The sequence below is a fragment of the Mya arenaria genome, chromosome 12 (genome assembly GCF_026914265.1).
Source record: "Mya arenaria isolate MELC-2E11 chromosome 12, ASM2691426v1".
In the NCBI taxonomy this organism is placed as follows: domain Eukaryota; kingdom Metazoa; phylum Mollusca; class Bivalvia; order Myida; family Myidae; genus Mya; species Mya arenaria.
In genome coordinates, this window is record NC_069133.1 from 33,944,089 (window position 1) to 33,960,783 (window position 16,695).

A 16,695-nucleotide genomic window follows, 5' to 3' on the forward strand; every position below is an offset into this window, starting at 1 on the left:
GTCTATTAAGATATGCATGCCCTAATGGACACACAAAGAGTTTCCGCTTCACATTTTAACAGAGTAGTATTTAAAGCCTGATTTTTGTTTTCAAATCATGCGATATAGACTTTACGAAAGCAACTTGAAATGAAACAACCCCAACGATCAACTTACTTACATAGTATTTTTATTATTTTATGTCTTTCAATTATCTTAAAATAAAGTTAATAATAGTTTTCTTTAAAAAAAAGCATTTAATTTTGATGAAATATTCTTTTTCGAATAGGATTGGGAAAGAAGATTTGCGTGTTCTACTGTGTGATACAGAATCCTCATATGCATTTTTTTCGGGAGTTTCAATATCCTATATTTTAATCTTACAATATTTTAGATGGAAGTTAACAGGTATGAAATAAAGAGCCCAATAATAAATTGGGCTTATTTCCCTGTAAAACAATATTATGGTCATTACAGTGTACCTTCTTACTCCATTACTATAAACTTTTACACCAGTCTTGAACTTTTAGGTTACACACCAACAGATTTTAATAACATATTTGTACTAAATTCTGCAAAATGACATGCACAGTCTTTTAAGACTATTACCGTAGCATTCATTTATTAAAATAAATAAAAGCTAGTTTTTCTACCATATTATGTCTAGCCTTTTATACACCTGTAAGAACTAAACAAAATTTGAAGGATTCAAAAAAAACTTCAAATTTATTTGTAACCAGAATAATTTGCAAATGGCTGCAATTATAAAAACCCTAGAATTTCCAATTGACACCAAATCTAAAAATGTGTCTAAATCATCCACACTCCTACCAGTTTGGTCTGTAGTTTTTGCAGCTCTTTCTCTGAGACATCTTTCTTCTCAGCCTTAAGTGCCTCCTGCTGTGCCTGAATCTCGGCTAGACGGGCTTTGCGTGCACTTAGTTTCTGCTGTAGGCTGAAATATAGGTTTTAACAAATAGGTTTAAACTTATGAAAGACAGCTTAAATCACCCCAGAGTCCATTTTCAAGGCAGAAACATGTACTGTGTCCTTTTTGAAAGGCAAAAAAAATGTTTCCCAGGGAACTATTGATGATATAGATTGGTTAATTCAAGAAGCAGACAAAAATAAGGTAAAAGTGTCAAAAACAGATGCAATGCCATCTTGGTCATATTCAATGACTTCATCTTAACCATTTAAAAATGAAAATTCAACTCGAATAAAAATATACCTGTATCTTATTAGGGGCGATATTAACAAATCATTTTAAGTCGTTTCTAACTTGAGTATATTTAAAAAAATCTTTTTCATCAACTTAAGAAAAGTGCTCATTTATTTGCATAAAACAAGTACAACTGAAACTGTTATCACAAATCTTGTTAGAAATACTGCAGCTTACATGTATGTTAATTAAACTTCCATTTAAGTAACAATTTTAAAGTTTACAACAATAACCTGACCAGAGTTCTAAACAATTGGCCAAATGTCTACCAACCGACTTACCTACATTTGCAAACCTTTAACAACCATCTTCTTTGAAATGGGGCATAACATACCCCCCCCCCCCAATACAATGTATGATAATACTTCTAACAGCTAACTGACTACTAACCACATTTGTTGTTTAAGTTTGCTTCGTGACAACTGGTTGTTGAGGGTTTCCATGTTACGCTGATGTTCCTTCATTATCTTATCTTTTGCACTGAAAAAGAAACACAGCAAAATATCAATAAAGAGTTGAAGTCTAGTATTATCAATGTGAGAAGATATATAAAAATGGCGAAAGATACAGGGAGATTAATTTTAAGTTTTAAAAACAGTCAAACATTTTAGTTTAATGCTGTTTTTTTAATAAAGTTTCAAAAAATGAACAGAGAAGTGAACAGAGAACAGCAAACTGATGATGAAGAATAAGAATAGTTTATGGATGATTTTTTTATTTTATGAAAATACATTGAAACAACACAAATTATACATATATCATCATAAAATTGGCAAAATAGCTCCGAGCTTATATTATAAGGTAAGGTGCGAAAGAACCTTAAAACTTATATTTTCAAACCAAACAAGTCTGATTTTAGGTAGACTACCTGAAAACACACTTGTTTGGTTTGAAAAAAAAGTTTTTAGGTACCTTAGTTTCTAAAAGTAAAGGGCAATAACTCTAGAGGGACTAAAGCAATATGACTGGTTATCAAACTTGTCAGAGTTATTATGCTCATACTCATTCTGACTAAATTTGGTGATGATTAGACAAATGGTCATAATGTCGTTGATTGCAAAATGTACTGGACATCAGGAATGCCTCCACGCCTCTACGCCGCAGTTGTAACCATAATACATACCGGTTCTCTAAACGGGTGAATAAAAAAAATCCCAGAGTATTGAATTGGTTGATACAAATATTCTTGAATGGGTGAAATACTCTTTACCATTAAACCTTATCTTGAGCCATGAGTATTTCCTCTCTCCTTAGTGACAGATTGAAGATCAACATTCATTTCATAGTGGCGTTAATGATCACTTACTCATCAGTGAGGTCAATATTGCTAGCGAGAACCTTCTGTACAGTGGAGTCCTGCTGTTGGATGATGGCTTCTCTCTCGGACAAGTTCACTTTCTCTTGGTTGTCAATTTGCTGGAAACAGAGAATGGAAACTATAAATCAAAAGTTGAATTGTGTGTGCATGTGTGTGTCTGTATGTTTTTTAATATGATAAAACAAACTCAAACTCCACTAAATTGGATGTGTAGTCTGTAGAGTTACTTACTAGTTACAACACAGAGTTACTTACCTTAGTTATATGTTGATACTTACCTCCCCTCATTCTTCGCTGTTCATTTTTCAAATTCTGATCCTAACGTTACTTACACAAACTTTCTATATTAAACAAGGGCAATAACTCTATGTTACAACCTCTCCTCAAATACAAGCCTCATTTTCTGCTTTTCCATTAAGACAAAACCTTTCTCTGGTTCCTTTTGTTCTCATACAAATAATTCACATTTAACAAGGGTCTGTAACTCTAAGTACCATTATTTGCAGAGTTACACACCTTGACTTTCTGTTGCAATCCCTCTTCAAGTCTATTCATTATTCTTGGCTGGTTGTCTAGTCACCCCTGTTCATCACTGTCCACTCACAAATAGTCTATATTTTAACAACAAGCAATCATAATAAACAAGGGTCCATAACTCTAAGACTCCTTCATCCAAGATACAACATACATTGAAAGCCTGTAACCAACTCTCCTAAGTTTTAGCCTAGCCTTCATTTACTTCACTCTCTGACCCAGACACACTTACATATTCTGCATTCAACAAGGGGAACTAACTCTAAACCCCTTTAACACTAAGTTACATTACTTAACCCTCTTTTGCCACCTCTCCTGAAGTCTACCCCCCCATTCTCTGTTATTCATCTTCCAACCTTATTTCTGACCAAGACTATCACACATATACTTTCTACCTTTAAAAAAGGTAAATAACTCTGAACCCCTTCAACACCGAGTCACAATTCTTTACCCTCTTTTGCCACCTCTCCTGGAGTATATCTCTCATTCTCTGTTGTTCATCTTCCATCTTCATCTCTGACCAAAACTATCACACCGACACACCTTCTACTTTTAACAAGGGGAAATAACTCTTAACACCTTCAACACAGAGTAACATACCTTAACCCTCTGTTGCCACCTGTCCTGAAGTCTATACCCCATTCTCTGCAATACATCTTTGTCTCTCCAACCAAAACTATCAACCACTCACTTATTACTTTTAACAAAGGGAACTAACTCTTAAACCCCTTTGACAAAAGTTACATACCTTAACCCTCTGATGCCACCTCTCTTGAAGTCTATCCCTCATTCTCTGTTGTTCATCTTTCCTTCTCTGATCAAAGCTGTCCATCCGCATGTTATGCAGCTTTATGATCCTCTTGGCGTCATTGTCAGACAGTTGACCCGTCTGCTTCACAGTCTGCATCATCCTGTCCGATGTTTCTTTAACAGCTGAGGCCTTTTGAGATTCCAGATTCTAGAAAGTATACAACCATGAAGTTAGTTCTTACATCTAAAACAGCGATAATGATATGCAATCTGGCCTCAGTTGCTCAATTTATTTTATAAAATAAGCATGTGTGAATGTGAGTCATATTAAAACACATGAATATGAAAAACAATCCATACAATGATATTAACATTCACGATAATTCAATGTCAAGCTAGAGTAAAATACATACAAACAGACATTATAATACAGTCTGCATGGGATGCACAAACCTGAAGGTCTGGGGTTTGTTAAATCTCTTTTGTGCCTACAAAAAATTTGGTCCTTCAATCCAGATTATTTGTACTTTTGGTTTGGAATTTTAACATTACAAAAAACCCTACGATGTGTCAGATTTTCCTTCAGACCTACGAATTTGATTTGCCTAAATAGCCTATATTTTAAAAATCATTTCATAAAAACTGTCAGATAAAGGTCCAAAACAAACTCAAGACAAGGTGAAGGTCACACCTGAGTTAGTTTTTCAAGCTCTTGAAGCTCCTGCTGATCCAGATCCTCTTCTGTGTTTTCAACTTCCTGTTGTTGTTGTTCCAACAGTGATTGGTAACCCTGGAAATAAGACATAAAATAAATATATGAGATGTAAGGTCAAAGTCTCGGACATCTAACAATAAGCAGAGTAGAGATTTGAGTAAGGATGTAACATACAATTTTTCACAAGTCTCCGAGATGACAGATATTTTCTTTAAAAAAAACTTATACTTTTGATAAGGTTATAACACACTAAAACATATTTTTTCTTAGAATAATAATAGACATGCGAAAAAACAACATACTTTTGATTAGAATTATAATAGAAATGAGAAAAAACAACAGCATACTATTGAATTGAATTATAACAGACGTGTGAAAAAAGCGTACTTTTGATAATCAGGGCCCTATAAAATCTAAGTTAAAAATAGGCACAACAATTTCATACATACAGCAACAAACTCTGCAGTGTTTGTAGACTTCTCAGCTTTCTGTAAGAAGCTGGCCTGCTCTTTCTGTTGTTTATCTGCCACTTTTTGCAGTCTCGCTTTACGGCGCTCAGCCAGCTTGTCGGCAAGATCTCTCTGTGCTCGCATAGACTCTGAAATTACAAGGATAAATTAAACTTGATTTTTCTAAGGTTTTTTAATCTCCAATTAATCTGTCTGGCTCCTTTTTGTGTTTATTCTCCTCTTTCAGCTGTTCTACAATGCTCAGCCGAATCGTCGGCAAGATCTCTCAGTCACTGAGGGCAACGGCAAGGATAAATTAAATTTTATTTTTCTATGGTCTTTTTATCTCCAATTCATTTGGCTGGCTCCTTTTTGTGTTTATTCTCCCAAGGCAAGATCAGTGCATGCATAGACTCAGAGAATTTAACATTTAGATTTATTGTAAAAGAATAACATTTTCTAAGAGGTATCTGTAATGTGAACAACACAAGTATTTTTCCATGGCAGTAACCAGACTTTATGGTTGGTATATACTGTTTCATTTCCTCCAGAGTTTTTTTTGTTTTGCGAAATTTGAGATGCAATTTCTTTATCATCTGCAAACATTGGTATGTTAAAGGGACTAGACACCAGATGGTCTCTTAATCAGGAAATACAGTTTTTCGTCAAAACAAGCCTAGGATTGTCAGTAAGAGAAAAGAAAGAATATTTTGTAGCTGTCTCAGCTAATTTTAACCATTTAAAATAGCGCATAATGCTTTCCCAGTTTATAGTGTGTAAATTTAGCATGTGTAAGTCACATGTTTATACAAACCCAGTAAATTTTGAATTTAAAAACACGCAAACTTCTAAAGATACATGTGTTGTAAGCGATGTGTAAGATCAGAAAGTTAAATGCAATGTTATGTAAGTTTATGACAAATTTCTATCTTTATTGCCGTTGTATCATCTAATGCCTAGTCCCTTTAAAATATTGCTAGATGTTAAATGACAAATCAACCATGAATCTTGCACCAATTTACAAAATATCAAGGATATATAACCCTTACAAAATATAACCTTCACAAAATTGAACCAATCAACAGTTATGGTAAGGGGCAGTCTGCTCTTTAGTTGAGTTGCTGTTAAAAACTGTCCATACACGAGAAAGCTACAGCCCGGACAAGACCACCTATACTCTATGTCCTTATATGCACCATTTCACAGTAAACATCGTCTGTTCATATATGAGAAATTTACGGCTGGACACAACTGCCCATACTCTATGTCCTTTTATGCAACATTACATAATAAACATAGTAAACATCTTGACATGTCAAACACATGTGGCAAGTTATTTCAAAATCTGTCAATACAAGGGAAAGTTACAATCCTTTCTGACACAAGAAATCGAGCAGGACGCAGAGACGGACAGACAGTGCGATTTTTATATGCCCACAAATGGGGGCTAAAAATATACCATAATGTTATTTCATAATGGTAACTTCATTTATGATATATTTATAATCTTTAACACCATACCTAATTCATGTTGCTTCTGCAGATTCTGAAGGTTTCTTTCATGTTCATCCAAAATATCTTTCTTCTGCTTGTCCATTAATTTCCCGTCCTGAACAAGTTTCTCGAGCGGTTCATCAAACGCCTTTCTCTCATCAACAGTTTCCTCACGACCTTGTTGTTCTTGGAGGCGACGGAATTCCATCAACTGACGACGCTTTTCCAGCCTCTCAGCAAGATGCTAAAATGGAAGTTATATGTTTGCCATTTAAAAAAATACAGTTATATAGCTTAAGCGATAATTGCATTTATTATATACCCATCATAAATCCAAATGCAATACATAACACATAATACAGTAGTTCGTATTCCACTCCAGTGCATTAAAGCTATATTCTACTCTGAAGTCGCAATCAAACAAGTATCATGACCTATAAATTGTATGCATATGTAACATAATTTAACACAATTTTGGAAATGACTGCGTTGAAATTATGACATACCCCAGTGCCCTCAGCCTTTTGATTTGAAAGTCAAATGTTTTAGCAGTGAAATATCAATTAAATTTCACTGATAAATCCCTATAAGCCATGGAAAAGCATTTAAATAAATCCTTGTCCTAAACTTCACAAAATCGACTGTTACTCATGAAAAGTAGAATCCATTATATCCTAAAATCCTGAAAGCTTATCAGTACGCAACATATAATCCTCTGATGCCATTTCAAACGTGCTAGCAAGCCTAAAATCATTATTTTTTACAACAAGTTTTACATTTGTAATTCCTTACCCTGGCCTGCCTGGCCTGCTCAAGCGCCTGTCTTCTATCCAACTCTGCCATGTCCGCTTTTAGTCCATCAATCAAACTGTCAACCTATGGAAGGAAAAACAGGCTATAAACAAAGTATATTCAACCTTTTTATCAATCTTAGCCTTTCTTGTCTGCTTGAGCCCCTGTATCCTCTTCAATTCAGTCTTGTCAGCTTTCAGTCCTTCAATCAAACTCTCCAGGGAAAAAGACAAATATATTAAGCCCCATTCTTAGCCTATCTGGACTGCTCAAGTCCCTTTCTTTTATCCAACTCTGCTCTGAACTTGGAAGGGAGAAATAGACTAAAGTGTAACAAGTATATTAAACCGTAATCATAGACTTTCCACCCAGCTCAAACTCTGTCTCCTCTCCAACTCAGTCATGTCAGCTTTCAGCCCTTCCATCAAACTTGAAAAAAGGACTATCATGTTTTAGCCTCATTTTAGCCTGTCTTGACTGCTCTAATCCCATTCATCTATCCAACTCCGCCATGCCAGCTATCAGTATATTTAACACCAGCTTCCAGTCCAAGCCGTCCGTCTCCTCTCAAGTTGGAGAGGAAGGAAAAAGTCATATCAGCAAATAAAAATTTCAAGTTGGTAGAAGAAAAGTCCTTAAAACATGGTGAATCAAACACTACTTTTGGAGGCAGAAAATAGGCATACCGTATTATACTATGTATAGGATGCTAGCATAGATAGGACGCAGGCAAAAAAATTGGTGAAAAAAAAATGGGTAAAAACCCTTAATATAAAAGATAGAACGCAGCGGAAAAATGTCAAAATCGAAGCCGAAAACGGTAAAAACCCTTAATATATATGATAGGACGCAGCGGAAAAATGTCAAAATCAGAGCCGACAAAAATTTAGATTGGTAAAGTATTTATAATATATATTAAAGTAAAAACAAAATGGTATATATTAAGGCATATTTCGCTAATTGTCTTGTGTATTTCGGTAATTATCGTCGTATTTTGGTAATTTAGCGTATTTCGTTAAGTCCAGTATCCGCCAAATTTATTTTGACAATTCATTTTTTGGGATCGTGAAAATGGCAAAAGTCAATATAAACCATGCGATATTAAATTTTATAGCAAACTGATAATTATGTGCTTCGTTGTTTATTTCAAATAAACTTATACATTAGATACGCAAGATAAGTAACTGTAGCCCAGGTATTACAGTTTTATTCTGTCAACCTGATGACGCTTTTCTCCAATTCGCCTTCATCGTCGTCGACGTTGTATGGTAGACAACAATGATATAAGATTTATAGTATGCGTGAATGCTCTCAAAATGTCAACAACCTCAGCTAAGTATTAAAACTAATGGTAAAGTGTGAACAAACAACCCTACGGTATTACCATCGCAATAGTTCGTTCTATAGGTGTTTTTCTAATGACAGACAGAGGGTGTTTTTCACACCTTTGCACATCATCAAGAGGGATAATCACAGAAAGATTTTATTTATAAAATCTAGCAGTCAACCAATTGAGGTAAAAAAGTCATCAAATCAAGGGTTCCTTTTGTTTTAGATAGGCAAAAAGTAAAAGAATTTTTATTTATGGTAATTCCTTACCAATTACACTTCTGATACTTACTTCAGCATCCGACAATCCTGATGTTCGAATAAGTTCAGACCGAATAAACTCATCTTCACCATTTTCGAGCTGGCGCTGAAAAATAAACCAAGTGTAATGTTACAAAAATGTCATAATGGTTTTAAATTTCTCTATAAATCCTTTCATCAAAACTGTTAAATAAATTTCAGGTGGTCAGTCTTCTTTACCAGTTTTACAGGTCCCTCCACGATCATTAATGGCTGCATCATGGCTGGACCCCGTCAAATACCCCAGAGTGTGTCTTAAACCAATTTTGAAGTCAAAGGAGGAAAAACATTTTCTTTATTTTCTGTCAACCTAGACACCATTAATGTGTATCAATACTACATGATATCCATGGCTCAATATACAAAATATTTCTGACCCTCGAAATTGGGCTGAAAGAGCTTAGTTATTTTTAATATCCTAAATATTTAAAAGTTAATACCGCTCTAGCTTGCAGACGAATATTCAGGTTGTCCATCTCCTGCTCTGCTACAGCTGGGTTCCTCTTGTGTTTAAGTTTGATCTCCTAAGAAAAAAAGCAAAGCATGCACACTTACAGTATTTCATTAAAAAATGTCATATGAATAACATTTTAAAATTATTATGTCCCTTGTATTTTTCTCTATAATATGCCTTTGTTCTCGAGATTGTCTCCTTTATATTTTTGATGCATAAATGAGCAGTTCTTTCTTTATATGAACTCTGTTTTCAATAGAACAATTCTCTAATCTCAAATATTGTCATGAAAACCCCCCATTATTTTCTCCCTATTTTGCCCTATAAATCTATTAAACCCCCATTTTTTAGAATCATCCAAATTTCTCTCACATTGCATTTTCTCAGGTAATCATTTTATTATCCATTATTCTGTATTTATCTCATTTAAACTTTTACTTCCTATTGTTTATTTTATTAACTCGCTTATCCCTCTCTACCTTCCCCTCTATTTTTATCTACCTTTTCCCTTTTTCAACTTTCTATTCCATAATTACCTCCCTTTTCCACAATTATCTCCCTTACCTCCTCTCCCTCCTGTTTCTCCATGGCAATCATCTCTTTGTTGGCCCGGCGCTGCTCTATGATTCTCTGGGTAAAGTCAGCAAGATACGGATCTCCAATCTGGCCCTTCCCCTTCATCTTACGGAGTTTCATCTTCAACATCTTGATCTTCATCTGTGGTAAAGAGAATATAAAATAGAAAATATATGCTTTGACAAATGAACCATCAGTGTTTCCACACAGCATTAATCAAGCTGTGTCCCAATGACCAGTATCAAATAATTGTTGAATCAAGCATTAATAAACACAAAACACAAAAAGAAACAAAATTTATTTTGCAATTAAATCGCAATCATCTATTTTACATTGTGGATTTGAAAGTAGTCACACTCAAACCTATGGCCTATCACACTATAACTAGATACTGTACCAAATTGCTTTAAAAGTAAGTTACCTCAATTTTTAATCACAACAATAATTATAATAAGCATGTAGAAGCGTCTCTTAGAATCATATGGCACATTTCTTTTGCTATTTCTAATCAAATCTGGGTTTAAACTTCAATAGCTAACAGTTATATTACTATGGATATAATCCCTATAAATTCTATTAACTTTGTTCAGGAAAGTTGAGCAACCGGTTGATAGTGTCACTAAATAAACTTTCAGAACTTACATCATCCTTGACATTGTGTTGATCCTCGTCCATCTTGTCAATGTCCCCAATGTCCTGTTTCACCATGTTGGCATCTGCCTCTCCACTGGAAAACATGCATATAAGAGTTGTGAGTATGCACCTGAATCTTCAGTAGTCAGATAATATGATAACTTAAGTATACGCCAGAGTATAGTAGTATAATTTTGTCATAAAAAAATTGCATTCTACATAATATGAGTGGGTTCATTTAAAGGCAAAGCTCACTGATGTTTGCTAATGAAAATAGTGGTATACATCTACATTGTTTAGTCATTTAATTAGATACACAAGTTCCATAATTGTGGCACAATTCATGAGGCCCTGATATAATACTTAAAATTTGTAGAAAGTCATTTACACTATAAATCCACTACGAGGGCCTCAAATATTTGTATCAGTGATGGTTGAAATAGAGCTTATCCACGAGACTGTCCTTGTCCTAGTCTATGTAACTCCGAATTCACATATCCATCTTTTCCAATGCCAGTACAAAAGAAATATTAAGGCTATTGAAAATGATTTAAAAGATCAATATTTTTTGTGAGGTAAAGTGCGTCTTTTAAAACGGAACAATGTTGTTTGTACCTATGGTTAGCTGGGAAGACCAGATTATTTGTAATTGATTATTTATAGCTTCAACAAATCCTTGTGTCTACAGGGATCTTAATCTTCAACATTCATGATTATTTATTTTCTGAGACTTCAACGTATTTCCACCCACCTGTTTCTGTTACTGAGGAGAGCCACCATGCCAATAGAATCTGTCCCCGTGCCAGTTGACGATGTTTTCTTGTCGCCCTCAGACTGGACCCAGCCTCGCTGTTCAGTTTTCTGGGTATCTGCATCTTTCTTCCCTTTTTTACGATTGAAAAAGGCTCCAACAGCTGCAAATTTTGATTTCTTTCCGCCGGCAATATTTTCTCCAGGAACTGCCACTGGATCGTCATAAGACTGAAAAAGAAATATGTGTAAATGAATGTATATGTGTAAATGTGTTTTAATCTCAATTTTGAAATTCTTATAATTTGGTTTTATCAGAATTGAATAAATATAACTATGATTGGTTTTATTTCAAAATCATTTTGAAGTGTTCATCAAAAAAGACATGGAAGAGGCAAGTTACATGTTTCCTTTATGTTTGCAAAAACATACTGAAATAAAATCCTTCTCTTTAACTATTTTATTGACATTTTGGCTCAAAGGACAATACGAAAATGTAATTCCTGAATTGACAAACAATACTAAAATATGCATTCACTTACTTTTTAAGAAAATTATGATTCCAAAGAAAAAAACATATACAGCAAAAAATGTACACGAGTCCAACTCCTTGTTTTTAACAATTATACAAGACTTTTTGCTCTAAATTAGTTTCTTTGAAATTTTAACAAAAAGATTTTTATCAACACATTTTATGAGAAATACATTTTAAAGAAGAGTATGTTGAGTAAAACATATATACTATGTAGTAGAATGAGTTAAGATTCAGTGTAAGATTTTGACTTGAGTATTTTTGTCATATTAGGGATAGCCTTCTTCCGTAGTAAAGAAATAAAAATATATATGTTTTGATACCATAATTTGAGCAATATTCAGATATCTAACACTAAACAAAAAATATTTATACTAATTAATCACTCAAGTTTGTATCAAGGTCAAGAGCAGTCAAGAATGTTTCCCTGATTGGGCTCAAACCTATGATCTCTCATTACAAACCCACATATCTAAAGGGAGTGGTCAAGATAACGTTTCTCTGATTGGGCTCAAACCCATGACCTCTCGTTATAAACCCACATATCTAAACACCTACATGTTCTGCCTGGTCAATTTCCGCTTCATTGCACACCAAGATGTTTTCTTCCTCATCTTGCCTCTGTAACAAACATAAACAAGTATTTAAGTTATGAGAGTCAGAAAATATAATTTAAATGACTGTATAATAAGATAGAAATTATCAAATACAAAGTCATAAATCCTTGACCATTCAATGTATAACTTGTTCTACTGGGGCCATACTCACTAATGGCTTGAGTCTGTTAACGACTCAATACTTCATTTTCAATTTATTGTAAAACTGCTATAAAATGGAGACAAAAATGGTAACATTTGCTTTATCCATTACAAATCGTTATAAATATTTACACATCTTTTGTCTCAGAAATAACACAATAAAATATTTTATATATATATTTGATTCACTTTTCTGAGACTGATTTTTTTTAATTTTTAATGTTTACATTTTGCCAAAGAAGGGACCATATTATACAAACCAAACAGTTTTGAGCAGTGGCAGACTCAACAATTAAAATGTGTATTTAAGCATTCTATAGTCACCTTACCATTTTGGCATTTGTAGTCAAGATATGCCCATTATATTGGCAAACCCAATTGTTTATTGTTCGATCCCTTAAATTTAATGGCTTTTATCATATGATACATACATGCCAATGCTGGGGGTCATTTAATGTGCACAAAAACTTTAAATAATTAATCAACAGACAACAGTTACTTTCATCTGATTTCCTTAGTGGATTTGGCTGGCCAACACCATCAAATCTGTCAGACATCGGTTAAAATAATGAGGTTTGGAATTGTCTGCACTGCAACATTTCAATGTGTCTTTTTCCAGACAATTAAACCTCTTGTTTTCGTTTCACATAGTATAGAGGATCAAAATGCAACTGGTAATTGTTTAACAGAGAGTCTATTTTCATAATTGTACAGATAAGGGAAATATGGCTTCTCAGACTAGTTTCAGTCCCTCCAAAATCATATTATTATATGATTCATTATCAACGTTATCATTACCTACAAAGGTAAATGAAGTAAATGGAATATAAAGATATATAAAAAAAATTCACAATGTTTATAAAAGAAATAATGAAAATATTTCACAATGTTTATAAAAAAAAAACTGAAAGGTACACCAGTAAGTAAGAAAATTGATGCAAGTATTACAAATACTGCAAACAGTGATATTATAGAGATACTTAGATAGTTTAACTTAATTTACTAGAGCTCATGTTATTTGCAGAAAAAAATAATTTAAGCATAGACAATAGAAAGGTTGCAAAAGAACACAACATGTATATGTTATTGTTGATACAAGTAGCAGTTGAGTTTAAGTTGTGTGCCAAAATGTCACATTAGACTTTTACTTGTAGACTCATAGATGCCGGCCAGACACCAAAATAAATCATTTTCAATTCGTTATTCTTGGCGTCATTCTATAAACTTGTATAATGTACACATACCTTGATTATGTAGTGCACAAAAAACTAGTTCAAATGTTCCTTCACAAGTAGTGATTTGCAACCTATCTAATAACTAAAAGTATTTAGATTTGACTTACTAAAAGCAGTAACTAAATTTGCATATAGATGAAACACTAAATGACATTACATATATATACAAAGAGCTGTTAGGTGAGTTTTAGTAATAAGTGAATTAGTAAATTAAATACTGTGGTTACAAACAATAACATGTTAAATGAGTGTTAGGGAAACTTTGGGTGATATAATAACTACCTCTCTAAATAAATCTGCATTCTGAAAATGATGAAGATCAACAAATAAGCTACATGTAGTAAGGGCTTTCATATCAACGTCATCAAATGTCGGACAAAATATTGTAAGAATATTAATATTGGTTGAATACTTAGCATGTATGAAAAATATAATTATTGTTTTAACTTGGAAATCTAAAAAAAAGCTTTGAGTAATATTTCCAGCAAAATTATTTCTTTCAAAACATACCAGTATCTCCACATAACCAAGAGTTAAAAAAAACACCTTACAATACACACATCGATAAGGTAGCCCAAAAATGTTCATTATTGGTAAATTGTTAGATTTTAGACAAATCAAAAAAATTTAGTATTTGAAACCTTATTGGAGACATACAGGATATCAAATAAAATAAAAAAAATAGTATTTGAAACCTTATTGGAGACATACAGGATATCAAAACATAAATAAAACAGTACATGAAGATGATCTATATTTGTTATAATTATTTTTTAGCTCAAGCTGTAGTATATTCAAAATGTTAATCATAATTAACAATAATATACTAAATGATTAATAAATCTGCTGAAAAAACTACATACTGTATGTTCAATATTAGGCCACAATTGATAAAATAGTTTGTTTGGTGCTCCATTACACATATTTCAGTATGGGTAGGAGTTTTTGGTGAGGTTAAAAAAAATCAGTCAGTCAGGAAATGTCAAACAAACTATTTATTAATTGTGGGTGCAAAGAACACATTTATACCTTCTTTTTCTCCCAGTCCCTAAGGCAAGGTGGGATAATCAGAAAGGCCAGAAGTCCACCCACTGCGAGCCCAAGAAAGAAAGCCCCAGCGATCCAACCTTTGTCGATTGAGAAGGATTCCTCCTCAACTGTCCAGGAGGTGGCCATGCACATGTCTGGATTCCAGTAACCCATCTTTTTTGGTAATTTAGTTGCCTCTCAGATTTCTTCAAAAGATAATGCTTCCAAAAAAAAGTAATTCACTTAGTTCATTTTAGATGATAACAAAATGTTAATTAATAGTTCATGAGCAGGGAGTACTTGTTAATACCTGCAAAAAAAAACATACATTTTTAATTTTCCACAGATGAAGTTTTCATTTCTTCTTAGTGAACAACTCCCTCTCCAACTAATAACTATGCATGGATAAATAACTTCCACTGTGATATATCATAGTGCATGATTTACTTACCTACAGTACTTTTGACAGTTTCTACATGTATTACAAATTCAAGGATCTTATTGTTATGTTTACAGACATCGGGAAATTTAAAAAAAGTCTCGGTCATTTGGACCGACAGCCTCTGATATTTTGTCACTCCAGTGTTCATGACAAGTTAATCATTTTAGCGTTTCAAAACATATATACACAGTAGTAAACATTATTTGGTAATGTATTGCAAAGGGAGGCAAATGTTGTTTGGTGTTTGACTTAGTGCAGTACGCATTCCGACATCTACACTAAAAAAGTGTACTTATTTTGTGGTTATCGAATACCATAGAAGGACATCGGATTGGTAAAAAATGGTTATTTGACAATATCAATGATAAAAACATATTTTTCTGTTAAACAAAATAAATTATTCTTACTTTTAATCAGTGTTTCATCATTGATAAAGATTAAATCTTCATTATTTTTTACATCTGGCAGTGACTGACCCCATCACAAATTTAATTGGACCGAGTCAAAATTTACCGATGAGGACTGTTGGTTTTTGGTATGTCTGTATTTATTGATGTGGTCTTTACAGTTTCATTGAAAATCAGCTGACATGCATAAATGTAACTTTCAGTCATATAAAGACATTGATACATTTTGCGTGGGTAAAAAACAAAGGCCCAGTAAGCTTAAGTCAGTTGAGCACCTAGTCCAAATAATTGTACGTTGATTTTTTTACGATTTTTAATATGGCAAATCCTTCATGTACAAATTGTTTTGTAACAAAAGTGGGTAGTTATTCCGATCAGGATTCCGGGTTAAAGCATATTGCGTCTATAAAATATCATAAAAGCAAAAAAAAATATTACCAGATTTTGTTATTATATATTAGTTCCGTACACAAAGAAATAAATATCCAACGAATAATTATGAGTTTGACGGATTTTTCATTCATTCTGTCAAAACATAACGATATATACATGAAGGGCACCTGCAAGGCTTCAGGGCACAATTTTAAAACAATCAGAACATTTCGTCCATGGCCAAGTTGTTACGATTGTATTTACGAGGTCTATCTCGAAGCTTGTCGGAGGTGGCCGAGTTATTACGATTGGGTCAAGTTGTTCCTCTTGGCATAATTGTTGTCTGTGTCAGTCAACTTTCATTTAATTGGAAAGGTAAATATTGTGTTTTAATGCATCGAATGCTTGTTTTGTGCAAAATAACTTTTCACTTACATGAATATAAACGTTTATGATCAATTTCAACCATAAAATACTTCACTTAATACAATTTCAATATTTTTCAAACACCCCCGGTTTTTGCACAAACCCGTTTTGACGTTAAGATTGGAAGAATCCCGTATAACATTAACACATCTATTATTTTAGACTAGTTGAGCACCATGCTAGTGTTTTAGGATTTGAG

General features: G+C 33.4%; 1 protein-coding gene across 7 annotated transcripts in view; it reads right to left on the bottom strand.

Annotated features, from left to right (window-relative positions):
* The window catches only part of LOC128211579 (calponin homology domain-containing protein DDB_G0272472-like), a 35,748-nt gene that overhangs the window by 18,618 nt on the left and 435 nt on the right, over nt 1–16,695 (bottom strand). For 4 of the 7 annotated variants that reach the window (XM_052916544.1, XM_052916546.1, XM_052916541.1 and 1 more), the window contains exons 2-17: nt 14,850–15,159; nt 14,103–14,123; nt 12,386–12,448; nt 11,297–11,526; nt 10,555–10,639; nt 9,901–10,053; nt 9,323–9,406; nt 8,875–8,949; nt 7,254–7,337; nt 6,489–6,705; nt 4,968–5,116; nt 4,495–4,593; nt 3,802–4,011; nt 2,508–2,617; nt 1,592–1,681; nt 811–934 (exon numbers count right to left, since the gene is read on the bottom strand). In XM_052916544.1, the coding sequence (XP_052772504.1) occupies nt 811–934; nt 1,592–1,681; nt 2,508–2,617; nt 3,802–4,011; nt 4,495–4,593; nt 4,968–5,116; nt 6,489–6,705; nt 7,254–7,337; nt 8,875–8,949; nt 9,323–9,406; nt 9,901–10,053; nt 10,555–10,639; nt 11,297–11,526; nt 12,386–12,448; nt 14,103–14,123; nt 14,850–15,023 (1,968 nt within the window). In that variant the 5' untranslated portion in view covers nt 15,024–15,159. The remainder of the gene's footprint in view (nt 1–810; nt 935–1,591; nt 1,682–2,507; nt 2,618–3,801; nt 4,012–4,494; nt 4,594–4,967; nt 5,117–6,488; nt 6,706–7,253; nt 7,338–8,874; nt 8,950–9,322; nt 9,407–9,900; nt 10,054–10,554; nt 10,640–11,296; nt 11,527–12,385; nt 12,449–14,102; nt 14,124–14,849; nt 15,160–16,695) is intronic. The other 3 variants (XM_052916542.1, XM_052916543.1, XM_052916545.1) reach the window with 3 other exon arrangements.